Source organism: Piliocolobus tephrosceles, chromosome 7, assembly GCF_002776525.5.
Source record: "Piliocolobus tephrosceles isolate RC106 chromosome 7, ASM277652v3, whole genome shotgun sequence".
NCBI lineage: Eukaryota > Metazoa > Chordata > Mammalia > Primates > Cercopithecidae > Piliocolobus > Piliocolobus tephrosceles.
This window is the reverse complement of record NC_045440.1, coordinates 75,009,143-75,032,821: the sequence shown is the minus strand read 5'-3', so window position 1 is coordinate 75,032,821 and position 23,679 is coordinate 75,009,143. Positions and strand designations below refer to the sequence as shown.

The 23,679-nt window shown below is 40.7% G+C and overlaps 1 protein-coding gene across 2 annotated transcripts in view; it reads right to left on the bottom strand.

Annotated features, from left to right (window-relative positions):
• LY96 (lymphocyte antigen 96) overlaps nt 1-23,679 on the bottom strand; it is a 38,911-nt gene that overhangs the window by 4,757 nt on the left and 10,475 nt on the right. The window contains exons 2-4 of one of the 2 annotated variants that reach the window (XM_023184092.1): nt 20,740-20,829; nt 14,023-14,151; nt 9,240-9,755 (exon numbers count right to left, since the gene is read on the bottom strand). In XM_023184092.1, coding sequence (XP_023039860.1) covers nt 9,640-9,755; nt 14,023-14,151; nt 20,740-20,829 — 335 coding nt within the window. In that variant the 3' untranslated portion in view covers nt 9,240-9,639. Of the gene's footprint in view, nt 1-9,239; nt 9,756-14,022; nt 14,152-20,739; nt 20,830-23,679 lie in introns of those variants that run through there. The other variant, XM_023184091.1, reaches the window with a different exon arrangement.

Below are 23,679 nucleotides of genomic sequence, written 5' to 3'. Positions count from 1 at the left end.
TATATGTATATATTATATAATAACATAATAATAGGCTCTATCTTATTAACTTGCTAGCTTCTTTGAGAGCATTTATCACAAATTGAATCATATTTCATTTTTCTCCTTTTCTTTATTTTATTACTTCATTAGGATCTTGTTTTCTCCACTAGTCTGTAATTTCCATGAGGACAGGGGTTTTGCTTTGGACATTTTTGAATCTGGTTCCTAGTACCTAATTCTCAGTACCCAGCTTCAGGACCAACTATTAGGTTGGTGTAAAAGTAATTGCAGTTTTTACCATGAAAAGTAATGCAATACATCATTACATAATTAAATCCATAATTTGCAAGGCCCAGCACAAAATGATGATATGAGGCTGCTTATTCAAAAGATGGGGGAAACTTGTTAAAGTTACTAGAACATAAAACTTTTCCTTTCTTCTATGTGTTTCTCTCTCTAGACTTGCCATAATGTTTTTATTGCAATTTAATATCATTTGTAATAAAGAGAACATTTTAAACTATGAGTATGAATTTCAGTATTCATCTTCTTATAATACAATGCCAGTTTTAAATGCAAATATCAAAGCATTTAACTTCAAGGTAGAATCACTGAAATTACACAATTTGTCTTTCCCTGCTCATCCCCACAGGGTGCCTCAAGCGGAGCCAGCCAGAGGAAACTAACACAAGCCAGAGGCAGGAAGTTTGAACGGAGAAAGAGAAGATCCCCAAGGCGTGGAACAGCCTGAGGGAACGCCCCCTCAGCAAGCAGCACAGGTGAGTGCAGAAACACCCAGGGGCTCCTCCACCACTGGGGGCTCCTGTGCAAGCTTCGGCCTGAGAGCTGCCTGTCAGGGTCCTCCTTCCACAAACTGCCAGATGCCCTGTGCCCCAGTGAGGGGCAGGAAGTCCAAGCAAGTACCTTTCTTTCCCACAGGCCTGCTATTCAACAGTGACTCTCAATGCACTGCAACCTCCATGCAATACCTCCACACACTACCTGTTTTGGGGTGGGGCAGGGGATGGTGTGCCCAACTAGTCAGCTGCTGAACAGGGCTGTGGCGCTGCCAGCCAAGGTAGGGCAGCCACTGTCATGCCCACGCAAGATACTGCAGGGCACCCACACCAGATCCTGACCCTCCCTGTAGCCAGGATTTCACCAGGAGCAGAGGTTAGCAGGTGGCACTGGACAGAAGAGGAGAGAGGATCCCAGGGTGCCAGCAGGGAAGTGGGCAGCGAGAACCAAGAACCAGTCCAGGGAAGGTGGGTTCATACCCCATCGTCTCATTAGATTTCACTTACACAAAACACACACTCGAAAATAAAATTATTAAGAATTTCAAGATTGTGATCACAGGGCATTAAACCCCAAGCACAGGGCCCTTCTGTATACGAGGCCCTGGGCTCTGGTCATGAAGCCGACTCTGTTAACTTTGTGGAAGGGGTGGGGGAGGAAGACGGATGAGACTTGAGGATTTGAGAAAGAAATTACGAACAACCCCTAGACCAGGTGTGGTGGCTCACACCTATAATCCCAGCACTTTGGGAGGCTGAAGTGGGCGGATCATGAGGTCAGAAGTTCGAGACCAGCCTGGCCAACATGGTGAAATCCTATCTCTATTAAAGATACAAAAAATGTGTTAGGCATGGTGGCACACACCTGTAATCCCAGCTACTGGGGAGGCTGGGGCAGGAGAATCGCTCGAACCAGGGAGGCAGAGGTTGCAGTGAGCCGAGATTGCACCATTGCACTCCAGCCTGGGCAACAGGATGAGACTCTGTTTCAAAAAAAAAAGAACAACTCCTAGTTTTCTATTTAGGGAGACTGTCTTAACATTTAGCAGGTCAGGTAGGCAGAGTTCTAACCTCTTCTGTCGGATAGACCTCTTTTTCAATTGTTTTGTCTGTCTTAGAAAGCTTTTTTGTTTGTTTGTTTTTCTTTTTTTGAGACTGGAGTCTCATTGTGTAGCCCAGGCTGGAGTGCAGTGGTGGGATCTTGGCTCACTACAATGTCTGCCTTCATTCAAGTGATTCTCCTTCCTCAGCCTCCTGGGTAGCTGAGATTACAAACATGTGCTACCACACCCGTCTACTTTTGTATTTTTAGTAGAGACTGGGTTTTACCGTGTTGGCCAGGCTGGTCTGGAACTCCTGACCTCAAGTGATCCACCCGCCTCGGCCTCCCGAAGTGCTAGGATTATAGGCATGAGCCACTGCGCCTGCCCAGAAAGCTCATATGTTACTCATACCTTCTTCCATTCTTTTCTTTTCTTTTTTATTATACTTTAAGTTCTGGGGTGGGTACATATGCACAACGTGCAGATTTATTACATATGCATACATGTGCCATGTTGGTTTGCTGCACCAATTAATTCATCATTTACATTAGGTATTTCTCCTAATACTATCCCTCCCCCATCCCTCCCACCCCATGACAGGCCCTGGTGTGTGATGTTCCCCTTCCTGTGTCCAAGTGTTCTCATTGTTCAGTTCCCACCTATCAGTGAGAACATGCAGTGTTTAGTTTTCTGTCCTTGTAATAGTTTGCTCAGAATGATGGTTTCCAGCTGCATCCATGTCCCTACAAAGGACATAAACACCTCCTTTTTATGGCTGCATAGTATTCCATGGTGTATATGTGCCACATTTTCTTAATCCAGTCTATCATTGATGGATATTCGGGTTGGCTCCAAGTCTTTGCTATTGTGAATAGTGCTGCAATAAACATACGAGTGCATGTGTCTTTATAGTGGCATGATTTATAATCCTTTGGGTATGTACCCAGTAATAGGATGGCTGGGTCAAATAGTATTTCTAGTTCTAGATCCTTAAGGAATCGCCACACTGTCTTCCACAATGGTTGAACTAGTTTACAGTCCCACCAACAGTGTAAAAGTGTTCCTATCTCTCCACATCCTCTCCAGCATCTGTTGTTTCCTGACTTTTTAATGATCGCCATTCTAACTGGTGTGAGATGGTATCTCATTGTGGTTTTTATTTGCATTTCTCTGATGACCAGTGATGATGAGCATTTTTTCACATGTCTGTTAGCTGTATAAATGTCTTCTTTTGAAAAGTGTCTGTTCATATCCTTCACCCACTTTTTGATGGAGTTGTTTGATTTTTTTCTTGTAAATGTGTTTAAGTTCTTTGTAGATTCTGGATATTAGCCCTTTGTCAGATGGGTAGATTGCAAAAATTTTCTCCCATTCTGTAGGTTTCCTGTTCACTCGGATGGTAGCTTCTTTTGCTATGCAGAAGCTCTTTCGTTTAATTAGGTCCCATTTTTCTATTTTGGCTTTCGTTGTCATTGTTTTTGGTGTTTTAGTCATGAAGTCCTTTCCCATGCCCATGTCCTGAATCATATTGCCTAGAAGAACCTTTCTTCTAGGGTTTTTATGGTTTTAGGTCTAACATTTAAGTCTTTAATCCATTTTGAATTAATTTTTGTATAAGGTTTAAGGAAGGGATCCAGTTTCAGCTTTCTACATATGGCTAGCCAGTTTTCCCAGCACCATTTATTAGATAGGGAATCCTTTCCCCACTTCTCGTTTTTGTCAGGTTTGTCAAAGATCAGATGGTTGTAGATGTGTGGTATTATTTGTGAGGCCCCTGTTCTCTTCCATTGGTTTATATCTCTGTTTTGGTACAAGTACCATGCTGTTTTGGTTACTGTAGCCTTATAGTATAGTTTGAAGTCAGGTAGCGTGATGCCTCCAGCTTTGTTCTTTCTGCTTAGGATTGTCTTGGCAATGTAGGCTCTTTTTTGGTTCCACATGAACTTTAAAGTAGTTTTTTCCAATTCTGTGAAGAAAGTCGTTGGTAGCTTGATGGGGATGGCATTGAATTTATAAATTACCTTGGGCAGTATAGCCATTATCACAATATTGATTCTTCCTATCCATGAGCACGGAATGTTCTTCCATTTGTTTGTGTCCTCTTTTATTTCGTTGAGCAGTGGTTTGTAGTTCTTGAAGAAGTCCTTTACATCCCTTGTAAGTTATATTCCTAGGTATTTTATTCTCTTTGTAGCAACTGTGAATGGGAGTCCACTCATGATTTGGCTCTCTGTTTGTCTTTTATTGGAGTATAGGAATGCTTGTCATTTTTGCACATTATTTTGTATCCTGAGACTTTGCTAAAGTTGCCTATCAGCTTAAGGAGATTTTGGGCTTAGATGATGGGGTTTTCTAAATATACAATCATGTCCTCTGCAAACAGGGACAATTTGACTTCCTCTTTTCCTAATTGAACACCATTTATTTCTTTCTCTTGCCTGATTGTCCTGGCCAGAATTTCCAACACTATGTTGAATAGGAGTGGTGAGAGAGGGCATCCCTGTCTTGTGCCAGTTTTCAAAGGGAATGCTTCCAGTTTTTGCCCATTCAGTATGATATTGTCTGTGGGTTTGTCATAAATAACTCTTATTATTTTGAGATATGTCCCATCAATACCTAGTTTATTGAGAGTTTTTAGCATGAAGGGCTGTTGAATTTTGTTGAAGGTCTTTACTGCGTCTATTGAGATAATCGTGTGGTTTTTGTCTTTGGTTCTGTTTACATGATGGATGATGTTTATTGATTTGTGTTTGTTGAACCAGCCTTGCATCCCAGGAATGAAGCCAACTTGATCTTGGTGGATAAGATTTTTGATGTGCTGCTAGATTTGGTTTGCCAGTATTTTATTAAGGATTTTCACATTAATGTTCATCAGGAACATTGGTCTAAAATTGTCTTTTTTGTTGTGTCTCTGCCAGGCTTTGGTATCAGGATGATATTGGCCTTATAAAATGAGTTAGGGAGGAGTCCCTCTTTTTCTATTGATTGGAATAATTTCAGAAGGAATTGTACCAGCTCCTCTTTGTACCTCTGGTAGAGTTTGGCTGTGAATCCATCTGGGTCTGGACTTTTTTTGGTTGGTAGGTTATTAATTATTGCCTCAATTTCAGAATTTGTTATTGGTCTATTCAGGGATTCAGCATCTTCCTGGTTTAGTCTTGGGAGAGTGTATGTGTCCAGGAATTTATCCATTTCTTCTAGATTTTCTAGTTTATTTGTGTAGAGGTGTTTATAGTATTCTCTGGTGGTAGTTTGTATGTCTGTAGGATCAGTGGTGATATCCCCTTTATCATTTTTTATTGCATCTATTTGATTCTCCTCTCTTTTCCTCTTTATTAATCTTGCTAGTGGTCTATCTATTTTGTTGATCTTTTCAAAAAATCAGATCCTGGATTCATTGATTTTTGTGAAGGGTTTTTGTCTCCATCTCCTTCAGTTTTGCTCTAATCTTAGTTATTTCTTGCCTTCTGCTAGCTTTTGAATTTGTTTGCTCTTGCTTCTCTAGTTCTTTTAATTGTGATGTTAGATTGTTGATTTTAGATCTTTCCTGCTTTCTCTTGTGGGCATTTAGTGCTATAAATTTCCCTTTACACACTGCTTTAAATATGTCCCAGAAATTCTGGTATGTTGTGTCTTTGTTCACATTGGTTTCAAAGAACATCTTTATTTCTGCCTTCATTTCGTTATTTACCCAGTAGTCATTCAGGAGTAGGTTGTCCAGTTTTCATGTAGTTGTGCAGTTTTCAGTGAGTGTCTTAATCCTGAGTTCTAATTTGATTGCACTGTGGTCTGAGAGACAATTTGTTGTGATTTCTGTTCTTTCACATTTGCTGAGGAGAGCTTTACTCCCATTGGAAGTATGTGGTCAGTTTTGGAATAAGTGCGATGTGGTGCTGAGAAGAATGTATATTCTGTTGATCTGGGGTGGAGAGTTCTGTAGATGTCTATTAGGTCTGCTTGGTGCAGAGCTGAGTTCAAATCCTGGATATCCTTGTTAACCTTCTGTCTTGTTGATTTGTCTAACATTGACAAAGTGGTGTTAAAGTCTCCCATTATTATTATGTGGGAGTCTAAGTCTCTTTGTAGGTCTCTAAGGATTTGCTTTGTGAATCTGTATTCCTGTATTTGCTACATATATATTTAGGATAGTTAGCTCTTCTTGTTGAATTGACTCCTTTACCATTATGTAATGGCCTTCTTTTTCTCTTTTGATCTTTGATGATTTAAAGTCTGTTTTGTCAGAGACTAGGATTGCAACCCCTGCTTTTTTTTGCTTTCCATTTGCTTGGTAGATCTTCCTTCATTTCTTTATTTTGAACCTGTGTGTCTCAGCACGTGAGATGGATCTCCTGAATACAGCACACTGATGGATCTTGACTCTTTTTCCAATTTGCCAGTCTGTGTCTTTTATTTGGACCATTTAGCCCATTACATTTAAGGTTAATATTGTTATGTGTGAATTTGATCCTGTCATTATGATATTAGCTGGTCTTTTTGCCCATTACTTGATGCAGTTTCTTCCTAGCATCGATAGTCTTTACAATTTGGCATGTTTTTGCAGTGGCTGGTACTGGTTGTTCCTTTCCATGTTTAGTGCTTCCTTCAGGAGCTCTTGTAAGGCAGGCCTGGTGGTGACAAAATCTCTCAGCATTTGCTTGTCTGTAAAGGATTTTATTTCTCCTTCACTTATGAAGCTTAGTTTGACTGATTATGAAATTCTGGGTTGAAAATTCTTTTCTTTAAGAATCTTGAATATTGGCCCCCACTCTCTTCTGGCTTGTAGAGTTTCTGCCAAGAGATCTGCTGTTAGTCTGATAGGCTTCCCTTGTGGGTAACCTGACCTTTCTCTCTGGCTGCCCTTAACATTTTTTTCCTTCATTTGAACCTTGGTGAATCTGACAATTATGTGTCTTGGGATTGCTGTTCTCAAGGAGTATCTTTGTGGTGTTCTCTGTATTTCCTGAATTTGAATGTTGGCCTGCCTTACTAGGTTGGAGAAGTTCTCCTGGATACTGTCCTGAAGAGAGTTTTCCAGCTTAGTTCCATTCTCCCCATCACTTTTAGGTACACCAAACAAACGTAGATTTGGCCTTTTCACATAGTCCCATGTTTCTTAGAGGCTTTGTTCATTTCTTTTTACTCTTTTTCTCTAAACTTCTCTTCTCACTTCATTTCATTAACTTGATCTTCAATCACTGATACCCTTTCTTCCACTTGATCGAATCGGCTACTGAAGCTTCTGCATGTATCACAAAGTTCTCATGCCATGGTTTTCAGCTCCATCAGGTCATTTAAAGTCTTCTCTACACTGTTTATTCTAGTTAGCCATTCATCTAATCTTTTTTCAAGGGTTTTAGCTTCCTTGCGATGGTTTCAAACATCCTTCTTTAGCTCGGAGAAGTTTGTTATTACTAACCTTCTGAAGCCTACTTCTGTCAACTTACCAAAGTCATTCTCCATCCAGCTTTGTTCCGTTGCTGGTGAGGAGCTGCAATCCTTTGGAGGAGAAGAGGCGCTCTGGTTTTTAGAATTTTCAGCTTTTCTGCTCTGGTTTCTCCCCATCTTCGTGGTTTTATCTACCTTTGGTCTTTGATGATGGTGACGTACAGGCGGAGTTTTGGTGTGGATGCCCTTTCTGTTGATGTTGATGCTATTCCTTTCTGTTTGTTAGTTTTCCTTCTAACAGTCAGGACACTCAGCTGCAGGTCTGTTGGAGTTTGCTGGAGGTCCACTCCAGACCTCTTTGCCTGGGTATCACCAGCAGAGGCTGCAGAACAGCAAATATTGATCCTGATCCTTCCTCTGGAAGCTTTGTCTCAGAGGGGCACCCAGCTGTCTGAGGTGTCAGTCAGCCCCTACTGGAAGGTGTCTCCCAGTTAGGCTACACAGGAGTCAGGGACCCACTTGAGGAGGCAGTCTGTCCGTTCTCAGAGCTCAAACACCATGCTGAGAGAACCACTGCTCTCTTCAGAGATGTCAGACAGGGACATTTAAGTCTGCAGAAGTTTCTGCTACCTTTTGTTCAGCTATTCCCTGCCCCCAAAGGTGGAGTCTACAGACGCAGGCAGGCCTCGTTGAGCTGCGGTGGGCTCCACCCAGTTCGAGCTACCCACCACTTTGTTTACCTTCTCAAGCCTCAGCAATAGTGGACGCCCCTCCCCAAGCCAGGCTGCTGCCTTGCAGTTCGATTTTGGACTACTGTGCTAGCAGTGAGCAAGGCTCACTGCTGAGCCAGGTGCGGGATACAATCTTCTGGTGTGCTGTTTGCTAAGACCACTGGAAAAGTGTAGTATTAAGGCAGGAGTGTTCCAATTTTCCAGGTGCAGTCTGTCACAGCTTTCCTTGGCTAGGAAAGGGAAATCCCCTGACCCCTTGCACTTCCCGGGTGAGACGATGCCCTGTGCTGCTTCGGCTCACCCTCCATGGGCTGCACCCACTGTCCAACCAGTCCCAATGAGATGAACCAGGTACCTCAGTTGGAAATGCAGAAATCACCCATCTTCTGTGTCAATCACGCTGGGAGCTCCAGACCAGAGCTGCTCCTATTCGGCCATCTTGGAATGGACCCTTCCATTCTTTTCTTAGGAAGTTAGCTTGAAGCTTTGCCCACAATGAAGAAGGCAAGAGGGAACTTAGGAAGGGCGAGGGAAAACAGAACCCCTTCTTAGGCTCTCCTCTCCTCTTCCCAAAAGGTATCCATGCAGCTCACTCATGGTCCAGTCTAGTTTTCCTGGCAACTATGCAGGGAGCGGGATCCGAGCCTCAGATGGTATTGTACATTGAATTGTGTCCCCCAAAAAGATATGTTGAAGCCCTAACTTCCAGTGCCTATGAACATGACCTTATTTGGAAACAAGATCTTTGCAGACAGTCAAGTTAAAATGAGGTAATTAGGGTGGGCCCTAGTCCAATATCCGTTATTAAGAAGGGGAAATTTGGACACTGAGATAGGAACACATAGGAGGGAAGACCACAGTGAAGGGCCCCGGGAAAAAGATGGCCATCTACAAGGCAAGACATGCCATAGGCCACCAGAAGCTAGGAGAGAGGCCTGGAACAGATCCATGCCTAGCTCCTGCAGAGGAAGCATGGCCTCGTTATCTTGGTTTCAGACTTCTGAACTCCAGAGCTGTTAGATGATAAATTTCTGATTTTCTAAGATATTCAGTTTATGGTACTTAGTAACAGCAGCCCCAGCAAAATCCCGGTAACAGAACTTACAGGCTTATGAATTTTTTTTTAAACAAGATCTTGCTCTGTTGCCCAGGCTGGAGTGCAGTGGTGCAATCACAGCTCACTGCAGCTTCTACTGCCCAAGCTCCAGTGATCCTCCCGCCTCAGCCTCTCAAGTATCTGGGACCACAGTCATGAGCCACCAGGCCCAGCTAATTTTTGTATTTTTGGTAGAGATGGCATTTCACCATGTTGTCCAGGCTGTTCTCAAACTCTTGATGTCAAGCAACCCACCTGCCTTGGCCTCACAAAGTGCTGGGATTGCAGGCATGAACTGCCATGCCCAGCTCAGGCTTATTAAATTTAAGATGCTTTGAAATATCCATCTATTGATTCATAAATGTGTTTTTGAAAGGAACAGATATATATATGTGTGTGTGCGTGTGTGTGTGTAAAAACTGGTGAGATTATGGGTAACTTTTACTTTATAATTGCTTGTCCATATTTTCTAAATATCATATCATAAAGATGTATAACTTTTATAACAACCAAAAGGAAAATTATTTTAAACATAGATATGTATGGTACTTACAAATTTGACTTCCAAATTTCAAGGGACTCTTGATACGTCAATGCTTCTTAAATCAGAAAGTCCTAAGTTCTGGGCCCACATACTCAGCTGCCAGATGGCCATGTTTATTTGAATGTTCCAAAATTACCTTGAGCTTAACATGTCCAAGCCAGAACTCATTATGTTTCCCTTAAAAAAAAAAAAAAAACCTGCCTGTTCTTTTGTACACATCATCTCAGATAATAGCACTTCCATACATCTAGTCACTGGCCCTCAAGTGTGGTGCTTTTTTTTCTTTATCTTTTTTTTTTTCTTTTCTTTTCTTTTCTTTTCTTTTGAGTCAGGAGTGCAATGGTGGATCACAGCTAGCCAAGACCTCCTGGGCACAAGTGATCCTCCCACCTCAGCCTCCCAAGTAGCTAGACTAAAGGCTGGTACCACCACACCCAGCTAATTTTTTTTTTTTTTTTTTGGGAGATGGGGTTTCACCTCCTTGCCCAGGCTGGCCTCAAACTCTTAGCCTCAGCCTCCCAAAGTGCTGGTATTACAGGCACCCAGCCCAAGAGGTTCTTGATCTTACCTAATCCTTGCCTGCCACATTAAATCAGTGTATCCTGCCTATTCTGTCTCCCAAAACGCTCTCTTTCATCTCCTGCCTGCTACTCCCTGGCTCCCTGGTGAACGTGATGTTCACCCTTCATGGTCTCTCACAGAGCCTCCTGGATGCTCTTCCTTCCACCCAAGTTTCCTGCCTCAGCCTACCCCCACCTCCTGCCATATGGATGCTAGTTATCTGCAAAAATGGAAATCTTAGTGGGTCATCCCTGCCCACTGACTATAGGATACAGGCCAATATTTTGCGCATGACTTATATGCTCACACTGCCCCCTTTTCTAGGCTCATCTCCAGCAATTCCCCACAAGCACATTCTGCTCCAACTACAAAAAAACTACTCTCCAAATAAACCATACTCTTTCATGACTAAATGCGTTTGCATATGCTGTTTCCTCTCCAGGGAATGTTTTTCCCCATCACTCTCTGATGCTTTCAGATTCAAGACTCTAATAAAATACTCTATTGAAGGCTTGTCTGACCAGCCTGGGCAATATAGTGAGACCCTGTCTCTACAAAAAATTTAAAAATGCCCAGGAGCAATGGCTCACACCTGTAATCTCAGCACTCTGGGAGGCTGAGGCAGGAGGATCACTTGAGCCCAGGAGTTCAAGACCAGCCTGGGCTCAAGATAAGGTGAGACCTTATCTCTATTTTTTAATTAAAATAAAATTAAATTTAAAATTACGGCCGGGTGCAGTGGCTCACACCTGTAATTCCAGCACTTTGGGAGGCCGAGGAGGTCAGATGGCTTGAGGTCAGGAGTTTGAGACCAGCCTGGCTAACATGATGAAAACCTGTCTCTACTAAAAACACAAAAATTAGCTGGGCATGGTGGCATACACCTTTAGTCCCAGCTACTCGGGAGGCTGAGGCAGAATCACTTGAACCCGGGAGATGGAGGTTGCAGTGAGCTGAGATTGCACCATTGCACTCCAGCCTGGGTGACAGAGTGAGATTCTGACTCAAAAAAAAAAAGAAAATTAGCTGGGCATAGTGACCTGTGCCTGTAGTCCTTGCTACTCAGGAGGCTGTGACTAGACGATGAGTTGAGCTGAGGAGTTTGAGGCTGCAGTGAGCTATGATTGCACCACTGCACTCCAATCTGGGTGACGGAGCAAGATCTTTTCTCAAAAAAAAAAACACCTTATCCCAGTTTTTCTGCCACAGTTATTTAGTAACTATATAGTTGCTAAAATTGCTAATAGAACTATATGTTATTTACATATACTTTTTTACAATTAATTTACAATAAAATTATATTTAGTATAATTATATGTACATATAATTTTATTGTATGGCAATGGCTCACACCTGTAATGAAATTAAAATTACATGTAATTTTATTGTAAATTTTGTTTTTGTGACAGTATTTCCCAGAATGGAGTGACTTTTTTTTTATATACTGATTTACCAGGTACATGTGCAATCTCATTACCTGCATAGGTTGTGTAGTGTTCAAGTCAGGGCTTTTAGGGTGCCCATCACCCAAGTAACATATACCCATTAACTAATTTTGCATCATCCACCCCCTCACCCTTCCAACTCTTCACTATCATTCCACTCTCTAGTACATGTGTACACATTTTTAGCACCCACTTACGAGTGGGAACATGCAATATTTGACTTTCTGTGCCTGGTTTGTTTCACTTAAGATAATGGCCTCCAGTTCCGTCCATGTTGCTGAAAAATACATGATTTCATTTTTGTAATGGCTTAATAATATTCCATTGTGTAAATATACCACATTTTATTTACCCATTCGTCTGTTGAGGGACACTTAGGTGAACTCCATATCTTTGCTATTGTGACTAGTGCAATAAACATATGAGTGCAGGTATCTTTTTGATGTATTGATTTCTTTTCCTTTGAGTAGATACCTAGTAGTGAAATTGCTAGATGGAATGGTGGTTCTATTTTTAGTTCTTTGATAAATCCCCATAGTGCTTTCCATAGAGGCTGTACTAATTTACATTCCCACCAAAAGTGGATGAGTTCTCTTTTCTCCATATTCTTGCTAACATCTGTTACTTTTCATCTTTTTAAGAATAGCCATTCTGGCTGGGGTAAGATGATATCTCATTGCAATTTTAATTTGCATTTCTCTGACGATTAGTGATGCTGAGCATGTTTTAATATACGTGTTGGCCATTTCTATCTCTTCTTTTGAAAAGTATCTATAAGTATCCATTCATGTCCTTTTCCCACTTTTTTTTCTTTTTTTTTTGAGACTGAGTCTCACTCTGTCACCTGGACTGGAGTGCAATGGCATGGTCTCACCTCACTGCAACTTCCACCTCCCAGGTTCAAGGGATTCTCCTGCCTCAGCCTCTCAAGTAGCTGGGGCTACAGGCACGCGCCACCACACCTGGCTAATTTTTGTATTTTTGGCAGAGACAAGGTTTCCCTATGTTGGCCAGGCTGGTCTAGAACTCCTGACATCGTGATCCACCTGTCTCAGTCTCCCAAAGTGCTGGGATTACAGGCATGAGCCACTGTGCCCGGCCACTTTTCCCACTTTTTAATGCAGTTGTTTTTGTTGTTGTTGTTGAGTTATTTGAGTTCCTTGTACATTCTGAATATTAGTACCCTGTTGGATAAATAGTTTGTGAATTTTTTCTCATATACTACAGACTGTCTGTTCACTCCATTATTTCTTTTGCTATGCAGAAGCTTTTTGATGTAATTAAATCATTTTGTCTACTTTTGTCTTTATTGCCTGTGCTTTTGAGATCTTTGTCACAAATTCTTTGTCTAGACCAATGTCCAGAAGAATCTTCCCTAGGCTTCTTCTAGTATATTTATAATTGCAGATCTTATGCTTAAGTTGTTAATCCATCTTGAGTTGATTTTTGAATGTGGTGAGAGATAGGGGTCCAGTTTCATTCTTCTGCATATGGCAATCCAGTTTTCCCCAGAGTGACTTTCTGAGCAAGGAGATCCTACCATTCAACTTCAGATAACCAGAACCTAAATCATGATTTGCTCAAATTAGGTTCAATAGATGTTTATGGAAGAAAGTGGGAGGAGGGAGAGAAGAAGTAAACAAGCTGACTTGAGTCTGACACCTCTGAGGTCTCAAGAAAGAGAAACTTTGAAGATTCAGGTAAAATATCAGTGTAATCCCACAGAGATTGTGTAAAATAACTGTAAAACAGTTGTGCAAAAGAAATGCACAATTTAAAAAAAAACAGTAATCTGCTAAGGGAATTTTTTTTTTCAAAGAGAAAGCATGACACAGTAGAAGAGTCATATCTTAGTGAACTGTACTGAACACTGAACTAGGCTTTTTTTTTTTTTCTTTTACACACATTCTCTAATTTAATTCTTAAAACTATGTATGATGTGTTTTTCTTCCCCATTTTACAGCTGAGGAAAATGAGGCCAAGAAAGGTTAAATATTAATAACATGCTGAAAGTCACATTGCTGGTAAATGGAAAAGCTGGAATATAGTTTTAAAGTGGTAATTCCTTTTTTTAAATTCATTTTTTTTTTAATTTTTTATCCCTTGATGCAAGATCTCTGTAACGTTCCTAATTTCTGGATGTTATTATTCTGTAAATAATTCCAAGGAGGAACATAAAGGCAGAAGTCACTGAAGAAACCAATGACTGTATAGAAAATCTGGTGGGTTACTATGAAAAATATTAACAATACAAATCATGTAAGTGTCATCTTAACAATTCAAGTACATAATTATAAAATGCTATTTAAGCTGCTAAAAGTAAAAACTTTGGATAGAAAAAGAATTATTACCAGAAAAGGAAGTTTTCATTTTCAATGTATTTAATTTTCATAAGGAATTATTTCCTATTCTAAAAGTAATATGAATTAAACACTTACCTCCCTTCAGAGCTCTGCAAAAAGAATAACTATCGTCAGATCCTCGGCAAATAACTTCTTTGCGCTTTGGAAGAGTCATGGAGTTGACAGTTATATAGAGATTGAAATATAATTGCTTTAAATCTCTCCCTTTAAAAGAAAAAAATCTCATTAGGTCCTCAAATAGTAGATTCTTTTATACGTAATAATTAACATTTATTGTATAGTTAAAAGGGGCCCTGTGCTTTTCTTACATTATTTCATTTAATCATCACAACTATTTAAAAGGTGGGTATTATTACTCTTCTTCTGCAGATGGGAAAACTGAAGTTCTGAGAGGGCAACTAGTAAATCATAATCAAATACAATGTTCCACGGTAAAACTATGCATGCTCTGCCTAAAAACAGAAGAGCCTTCATAACTTCATAGAGAAAACAATGAAATAAAGACATAAAATGTCTAGTTCTAGTCATGGTTCTGCTAGAAAATTCAAAACAAAAGAAAGGGAAAAGACAGTGGGATAGTCAACTTTCTAGGAGTTCTGATGAAAGAGTTCTTGAGAATAAAATAGAATCTTTTGATGAAAAATAAATATATGGCTATTTTTTAATTTCCTCATGATCCCCCTATTTCCAACTACCATGAAAAATTCCAGTAATCAATGCATTTTTCTCAACTCTTCCAACTTATTCAGTTGGCCCAAATGAAAAAGATGCACAAATCCTTTTCTTTCTTTTTCTTTTCTTTTCTTATCTTTCTTTTTTTTTTTTTTTTTTTTTTTTTTTTTTTTTTTTTTTTGTTTGTTTTTTTTTTTTTTTTTTTTTTTTTTTTTTTTTTTTTTTTTTTTTTGAGATAGACTGGAGTGCAGTGGCATAATCTTGGCTCACTGCAACCTTCACTGCTCAGGTTCAAGCGATTCTCCTGCCTCAGCCTCCCAAGCAGCTGGGATGACAGGTGCCTGCCACCGCATCCAGTTAATTTTTTTAATTTTTAGTAGAGATAGGGTTTCACCATCTTGGACAGGCTGGTCTTGAAGTCCTGACCTTGTGCTCCACCCGCCTCAGCCTCCCAAAGTGCTGGAATTACAGGCATGAGCCACTGTGCCCGGCCAAAAATGATGCACAATCCTTTTCATAATGAAAACAATTTTGCAACCACTACCTCACTGAAAATATTTTCCTAGTAAGATCACCATGACTCATTATAACCATAATCAAAGGACAACTTTTCTACCTTTAATTTGAACTTGGCTATGCTTAATAGAACTGCCTGCTTCTTTCCCTAAACCTTCTTTGGTGTTGGTGAAACCACTCTCTTCCAGGTGTCCTCCAATCTCTCTGACTCCTCCCCCTCAGTCTATTTCATTGACTCCTAGATTTCTCCAGGTTCTAGCCTCAGTTCTCCTCAATTTTCACTCTGCACACTCTCTCAGACCAAGTACCACATAAGGTGACAATTCTCAAATCAACTTTAGTCTCAACCTTTCTCCTGAGCATTGTTCCCATGTATTTATTCAATATCTCTACTCAAATTTTGCCCAGTTACCTTACCCAACAGATCTAAAAATGATTTCCTCCTCTTCATCACCAAATTGGCACTAGAATTCCCAGTCCTAGTAAATCTTTCTAATCTCCTTTTCATCCCCATTACCGTGCTGCCTTCATGCAGGCCCTCATTGCTCTGAACCTGAAGCACCACCACCCTTCCTAATTTGTCTTCACTTCTCAACTTTCAGGGTAGGGTGTGGAGAAGAATATCATGGGGTCTGTTTCAAACAATGATTCCATGGCCTACTCCATGGACTTGGGCTTGAACTTCTCCAAAAGCAGGGCTGTGTGTAGAAGTTGAAAGACAGTTTTCACAAGGAATTCCTGGAGACACAGAAGCACAAGACAGTGCCACTGTGGTGTCCAGTGACAATGCAGGGCAAAGAACCTTCTTCCATTTCTTCGTGAAACACAGCATGATTCCAGTCTTCAATAACTCCAGGAAAGGAAGTCCTGCTTTGACAACTCAATAGTTTATGTTGTGAGAAACTCCTTGGCCTTGGACACCCCTGTGGTCATGTTAAGAACATGAACAATGGCAACAGTGAGACACAACTTTGGGGCTCAGCAGGCTAGGGATGTCCATGTGGGTGTTGGAGTGAGGGACAAGAAACATGGGCTGGGCACGGTGGCTCACGCCTATAATCCTAGCAATTTGAGAGGCTGAGGTGGGCAGATCACCTGAGGTCAGGAGTTCGAGACCATCCTAGCCAACATGGCAAAACCCCATCTCTGCTAAAAATACAAAAATCAGCTGGGTGCGGTGACAGGCTCCTGTAATCCCAGCTACCAGGGGTACTGAGGCAGGAGAATTGTTGGAACCTGAGAGGCGAAGGCTGCAGTGAGCCGAGATCACGCCACTACACTCCAACCTGGGTGACAGAGTAAGACTCCGTCTCAAAAAAAGAAAAGAAACATGGTGGCTGTCATGTGGTATATAAGAGGACTGTTTTTTATCTTACCAAAGACAATTCCAGGAACTTCCAGAAATAACCTTAAAGGAAGCTTATGCTCTAGTTTTATTTGTCAATCAGTTAATAATATACAAATAATTTACTAGCAAGGCTATGACGTCTCAAAAGATATCATTTCTATTCTCAACCTATTTTTGGTTCAAGTTTGTACTTGCATCTCCTTCCGAATTCAAGTAGAAATAAGGTCATAAAAATAAGGTTGATTTCCATGAATGTGGCCTCACACTTTATACCAACATTATAGAATATTCTATAGAAACTCAGGTCATAATTGTGCTATAAAAATGTGACTGAATAATTATTGTGTTGATGAATTAATATAATTTGTTACATAAATGTCATATTTAGTGAGAAATAATAAAACATTTGTGATGGCCATCGAGATATGTTCCTCAAATTTCCCTTCAAAAGCAACTGCTGTGAGGAGAGTAGCTGGCAGACAGTCTGCAGCTGCCGCACCTTCACATCTATCTCAGCACTCAGCCAGAGGCCACCCTCTCATAGGCTGCTCCTATAATGATCCAGCACTGCAAGGACCCTAGAGCCAGACTACTCCTGCCTGTCATGGGACTCTTACGACAGGCATCTGCTCTGGGGCTCCCTATGTTGCCCAGGCCAAGAGTGTCTCACATCTACAACCATCTGATATTTGACAAACCTGAGAAAAACAAGAAATGGGGAAAGGATTCCCTATTTAATAAATGGTGCTGGGAAAATTGGCTAGCCATAAGTAGAAAGCTGAAACTGGATCCTTTCCTTACTCCTTATACGAAGATTAATTCAAGATGGATTAGAGACTTAAATGTTAGACCTAATACCATAAAAACCCTAGAAGAAAATCTAGGTAGTACCATTCAGGACATAGGCATGGGCAAGGACTTCATGTCTAAAACACCAAAAGCAACGGCAGCAAAAGCCAAAATTGACAAATGGGATCTAATTAAACTAAAGAGTTTCTGCACAGCAAAAGAAACTACCATCAGAGTGAACAGGCAACCTACAGAATGGGAGAAAATTTTTGTAGTCTACTCATCTGACAAAGGGCTAATATCCAGAATCTACAAAGAACACATTTACAAGAAAAAAATCAAACAACCCCATCAAAAAGTGAGCAAAGGATATGAACAGACACTCCTCAAAGGAAGACATTCATACAGCCAACAGACACATGAAAAAAGCTCATCATCACTGGCCTTCAGAGAAATGCAAATCAAAACCACAATGAGATACCATCTCACACCAGTTAGAATGGCAATCATTAAAAAATCAGGAAACAATAGGTGTTGGAGAGGATGTGGAGAAATAGGAACACTTTTACACTGTTGGTGGGATTGTAAACTAGTTCAATCATTGTGGAAAACAGTATGGCGATTCCTCAGGGATCTAGAACTAGATGTACCATATGACCCAGCCATCCCACTACTGGGTATATACCCAAAGGATTATAAATTATGCTACTACAAAGACACATGCACACGTATGTTTATTGCGGCACTATTCACAATAGCAAAGACTTGGAATCAACCCAAATGTCCATCAGTGACAGACTGGATTAAGAAAATGTGGCACATATACACCATGGAATACTATGCAGCCATAAAAAAGGATGAGTTTGCGTCCTTTGTAGGGACATGGATGCAGCTGGAAACCATCATTCTTAGCAAACTATCATAAGAAGAGAAAACCAAACACCGCATGTTCTCACTCATAGGTGGGAACTGAACAATGAGCTCACTTGGACTCGGGAAGGGGAACATCACACACTGGGGCCTATCATGGGGAGGGGGGAGGGGGGAGGGATTGCATTGGGGAGTTATACCTGATATAAATGATGAATTGATGGGTGCTGACGAGTTGATGGGTGCAGCACACCAACATGGCACATGTATACATATGTAACAAACCTGCACGTTATGCACATGTACCCTAGAACTTAAAGTATAATAAAAATAAAAATAAAAAAAAAAATAAATAAATAAATAAATAAATAAATAAATAAATAAATAAATAAATAAAAGAGTGTCTCAGGGATGCATTCTGGTCTGAGGGTTATCCTACTTAATTCTCCTTCCTCCCTACTGTCTTTTCAAAGGTATCAGAGCTGCACCCCAATCTGAATTTTCTCCTAGCCTATTCTGGCTTCCTTTATTGTTCACAGGTGTTTCCTCCAAGAACTCTCTAGCCTAATTCCTTCTTAGTGTCTGCTTTTCAGAGAACTCTAAATGATTTCGTACTGTCTTATTATCTTGGCCTGGAAAGATACAACCTGTTTCCTGTGTGTAAGGGGAAGGGATTCAATTGAAAGTGAGATTACTCATTATGTAAATTATCCTTTATGGCAAATGTGTAGGGGTAAAACCTGCCAACAGACCAGAAAACAGAATCTAGGAAAAAGGAAGAAACTGTAGAGCCTTAGCCAAGCAAAACTTTAGATTATTTATTTTATCCTTGGCCAGGAAATTGGAGGAAATAGAGTTAATCATCCTTTGCTCTGTGCTGTCACTAAGCTGTATTCCTATCACTTCACTTATACCGTACTATCTGCAGATCTGTCTCTCCTATTGCACTGATGGATTCCTGAAGATCAAGAGAATGTCTTACTGGGTGGGCACGGTGGCTCACGCCTGTAATCCCAGCACTTTGGGAGGCCTAGGTAGGTGGATCACTTGAGGTCAGGAGTTCAAGACCAGCCTGGCCAACATGGTGAAACCCCATCTCTACTAAAAATACAAAAATCAGCTGGACATGGTGGTGGGTGCCTGTAATCCCAGCTACACAGGAGGCTGAGGCAGGAGAATGGATTGAACCCAGGAGGCAGAGACTGCAGTGAGCTGAGATCATGCCACTGTACTCCAGCCTGGGCAACAGACAGAGACTCCATCTCAAAAAAGAAAAAGAAAAAAAGAGAGAGAGAATATCTTATCAATGAATTCACAGTGCCTAGCACGATACTTATAATTTACTAAGCATTTTTTAGTGAATAAATGAATGCAGATATGGAGTGTCAAAAAAACAGGTTGAACAACTAGAATCATGAAAATTAAAACACAAGTTTATTGTCTATCATTCCTGGGTTCTCAGTTTTGGGAATTTTGTTGTTGTTGTTTTTCATTTTTCTAGTAAGCCAGATAACTAATATCAGGGGGAAAATGTTTAAGCTTGTTTATGTAAAACTACTCTGTAAAGCATTAATATAAAACAAGCTCCAAATCTAAACTAGGATGTGAATATGGTGATAATGATGATGATAAAGATTAAAACTAAAGTTTTCTGGGATTCCAGAGCTTACAGGCAATAAGCAATGTTGGGTAACTGGTAGGAGAAGAAAAAGGTTTGTATCTGCACAGAGATTGAGATACAGCCCCATGCTATCACCCCACCTGTGTTAGTTTTTTCTAAGCTGATAACAAGCAGAGTCAGAGACAGGAAAACCAAGATACAACACAAAGCAAAACAAAACACATTGCCTTCTGTCATCACATTATTACTGTATTTTTCTCTAGAAAGACCATCTTTAAAAATTTTTAAAGTCCTGGCTTGCTCACACACAGATCTTTCACTAATGGAAACCCAATATTACTTATACCTAATGATTGACAAAGGATATACCTGTAAAATTATTGGACATCTGAAGTTATTTCCATTTCTACCCACATGTTCTTGTGTAATCCTCTCCCAATAATATGGGCTGGCCTAGTGATTTGCTTCTAACCAATAGAACACAACAAAGTTGATGGAGTGTTACTTCCATGATTATGCTACATAAGATTGTAAATTTTGCCTAGTTAGCTGACTGTCCCCCTTGCTGGCTTTGAAAAAGCAAGTAGCTGTATTGAAAATGCCCATGTGGTAAGGAACTGACGGTGGCCAACAGCCATCAAGGGACTGAATACTAACAACTGAGTACTGACAACAGCTACATGAGCTTAGAAGTATATATTTCCTAGTTGAGCCTCAGAAGGGACTCCAGCCTGGCAAACACCTTGATTGTAGCCTTATGGTAGACCTTGAAGCAGACACAGGTAAGCCATGCCCAGAATACTGATCAACAAAGATGATGAGATAATAAATGTGCACTGTGTTAAGCCACAAAGATCATGGTAATTTGTTATATAGCAATAGATAATGAACACAAGTATATTTGAAACACAATCATTTATCATTGATATTTCTTAACTCTTTTGATTGGTCTATAAAAGCAAAAATTTGGACTTACTTGGAATGTAGAAAATGTGCAACAATCCTCTGGATCCCTTCAATTCTATGCAGGGATTAACATTAATTGAAATTGGGTATTGTATTTTATCTAAAAGCAATAAAGATAATGTCAATAAATTACTACAAATCATCTCTAATAAGTATAGTATTCTGGATATCAGCCTTTTAAGATTAATTTTGCATTAAAATCATAAAATAAGAAAAATTGATGACGCTTGAAAATGTCTCCCCAGAGGAATGACATCAGCAGCGTGGCAGAATCAGAAGCCCTGAACTCTTCTTGCCTCCACTAACACAACAATTTACAGAAAAATTCCCTTTGTGAGAAATCAAACTACTTGAAAGACTCCTGCACCCAAGGAGAACTCAAAACCAGATTCAACAAAGCCAGTAGGGAGACTTGGGACATTCTTTAAACAGAGATTATTACCCTGGTGTGGTGTTATACAATCAGGAAGAGACCCCCCACCCCCAGCTCCTAGCTCCACCCTTGGGAGGAAAGAAGTTGTTTCACATGTCCAGAACCCCAACTTTTTCACGAGGGCTCCCCAGAGGACTGGCTTCTGTCTTGCCAGTCTTAGAGCTCTGATGAGTCTGGCACAGTCTACCACCCAGGGGAGAATAAAGGCAGTGCCTTGGGCAGATAGGCAGCATTGATCCTCCCCTCTGCTCAGCACAGACCGAGCAGATGAAAAATCTTAGTTCTCAGCTTTCTCCTGGGGAGGGAGAGTTAATCCGTGCATCCAGCACCCCAACTTCTCTGGGGATCCCCAAAACACTTACATCTTTCTCATCAGTCCTAGAGCTCTGACAGGTCTGGCATAGTCTAGCTGCCTGGCAGGGGAATGGAGACAACAGCTTGGGCTGGTAGATGCCACAGTTCCCTCCACCACCCCATCTCTGGCTCAGCACAGAATAGGTGGACAAAAAAAACACAGCTGCCTGCATCTCCCTGAAGTGAGAAAGAGTTGGTAGAGGACCCCAGAATCTCCAACCAGGCTAATAGTGAAGTGGGAAATTAAAGAAAGAAAGAAAAATAAAAATAAAATTAAAAAGAGAAAGAAATAAGCTTTCCCGTATTAGGCCAACTCATCTCAAAGGCAGTAGCAGGCAAGGCCCAGCCCCAGGAAAAGTCTTGATAAACACTATCTGAGAAGCTAGGACACAAAGGAATGTGCTCAGCACTCCCTCAACATAGGGAGAGGAAAAACAAATTTTCCTTTCTTTTATGGTATGAGTTTATAGATTCTTGCTCTCTGTAACTAGTAACTTCAAGTATTCTGTTTTATTTAAGAAGTACAGTGAAGGTCATGAGAAGCCTGAGCAGGCCTGAACTATAGCCATCTGGGCACCATGGTGAAGATTATGAGATAAACCACTGCAAGGCTCTTTTGAGCAAAACCTAGATAACAGACATCTGGGTTGCATAGCAATGGTCATGTGTAATCCTGAGTTATGAACCTGTCACAATTTGATTAATTGTTCTGCCTCTATATCCTTGCTTTCGTGCCACTGTAAGCCTGCTTCAAGCTAGCCTACCCCCTTTTAGAAGTGCGTATAAAAGTCAAGTGCTGTCTTTGTTCTGGGCCCAGTTTTTAGATGTTAAGTCTGCTGGGTCTGAGTGCATTCAATAAAGATCCTCCTGCTTTACCCTGAGGTCTCTCTCATCCTCCTGATTCCCACAACAATAGGTGTGGGTTATGTTCCTTTGTGAGGCCAATTTGTGAAGACTGAAAGAGATGTCTGCTTTGTAATGTGCAGATGCCAAACAGAGAAACAAGGAAAATGAAAGATCAGGCAAAGATGTTTCAAACAAAGGAGCAAGACACATCTTCCTCACCTATGCTAAGGAAATGAAGTTATATGATTTACCTGACAGACAATTTGAAATACCTCTTATAAAGATGCTCACTGAGGTCAAGAGAACAATACATGAATGCAGTGAGAACTTCAATAAGAAGAAAGAAAACATTTTAAAAGACCACACAGAAATCATGGAGCTGAAGGCTGGGCATGGTGGCTCATGCCTGTAATCCCAGCAGTCTGGGAGGCCAAGGCAGGTGGATCACCTGAGGTCAGGAGTTCTAGACCAGCCTGGCCAACATGGCGAAACCCCATCTCTATGAAAAAAAAATACAAAAATTAGCTGGGCGTGGTGGCATGTGTCTGTAATCCTAGCCACTTGGGAGGCTGAGGCTGGAGAATCGCTTGAACCCAGGAGGCGGAGGTTGCAGTGAGCCAAGATTGCACCACTACACCCCAGCCTAGGTGACAGAACAAGATGCTGTCTCAAAAAGAAAGAAAGAAAGAAAGAAGAAAGAAAGAAAGAAAGAAAGAAAGAAAGAAAGAAAGAAAGAAAGAAAGAAAGAAAGAAAGAAAGAAAGAAAAGAAAAGAAAAGGAAAGAAAAGAAAGAAAAAGAAATCATGGAGCTGAGGAACACAATAACTGAACTAAAAAAGTTCACTAGAGGGGTTCAGCAGCAGACTAGACCAAGTAGATGAAAGGATCAGTGAACTCAGGGACAGATCACTGCAAAAGGATTCAATCAGAGGAGCAAAAGGAAAAAATAATTTAAAAGAGTGAAGAAAACTTAAGGTAATGGTGAGATACTACCAACCAGAACCATATATGCATTATGAGAGTTCCAGAAGTGGAAGAAAAAGAGAACAGACTACAGAAAGTTTATTCAAAGAAGTAATGGCTATAATCTCAGCCACTTGGGAGGCTGAGGCACAAGAATCACTTGAGCCCAGGAGGCAGAGGTTGCAGTGAGCCGAGATCATGCCACTGTACTCCAGCCTGGATGAAAGAGCAAGACTCTGTCTCAAAAAAGAAGAAGAAAGAAAGAAAGAGAGAGAGAGAAAGAAGAAAGAATGAAAGAAAGAAAGAAAAGGAAGGAAGGAAGGAAGGAAGGAAGGAAGGAAGGAAGGAAGGAAG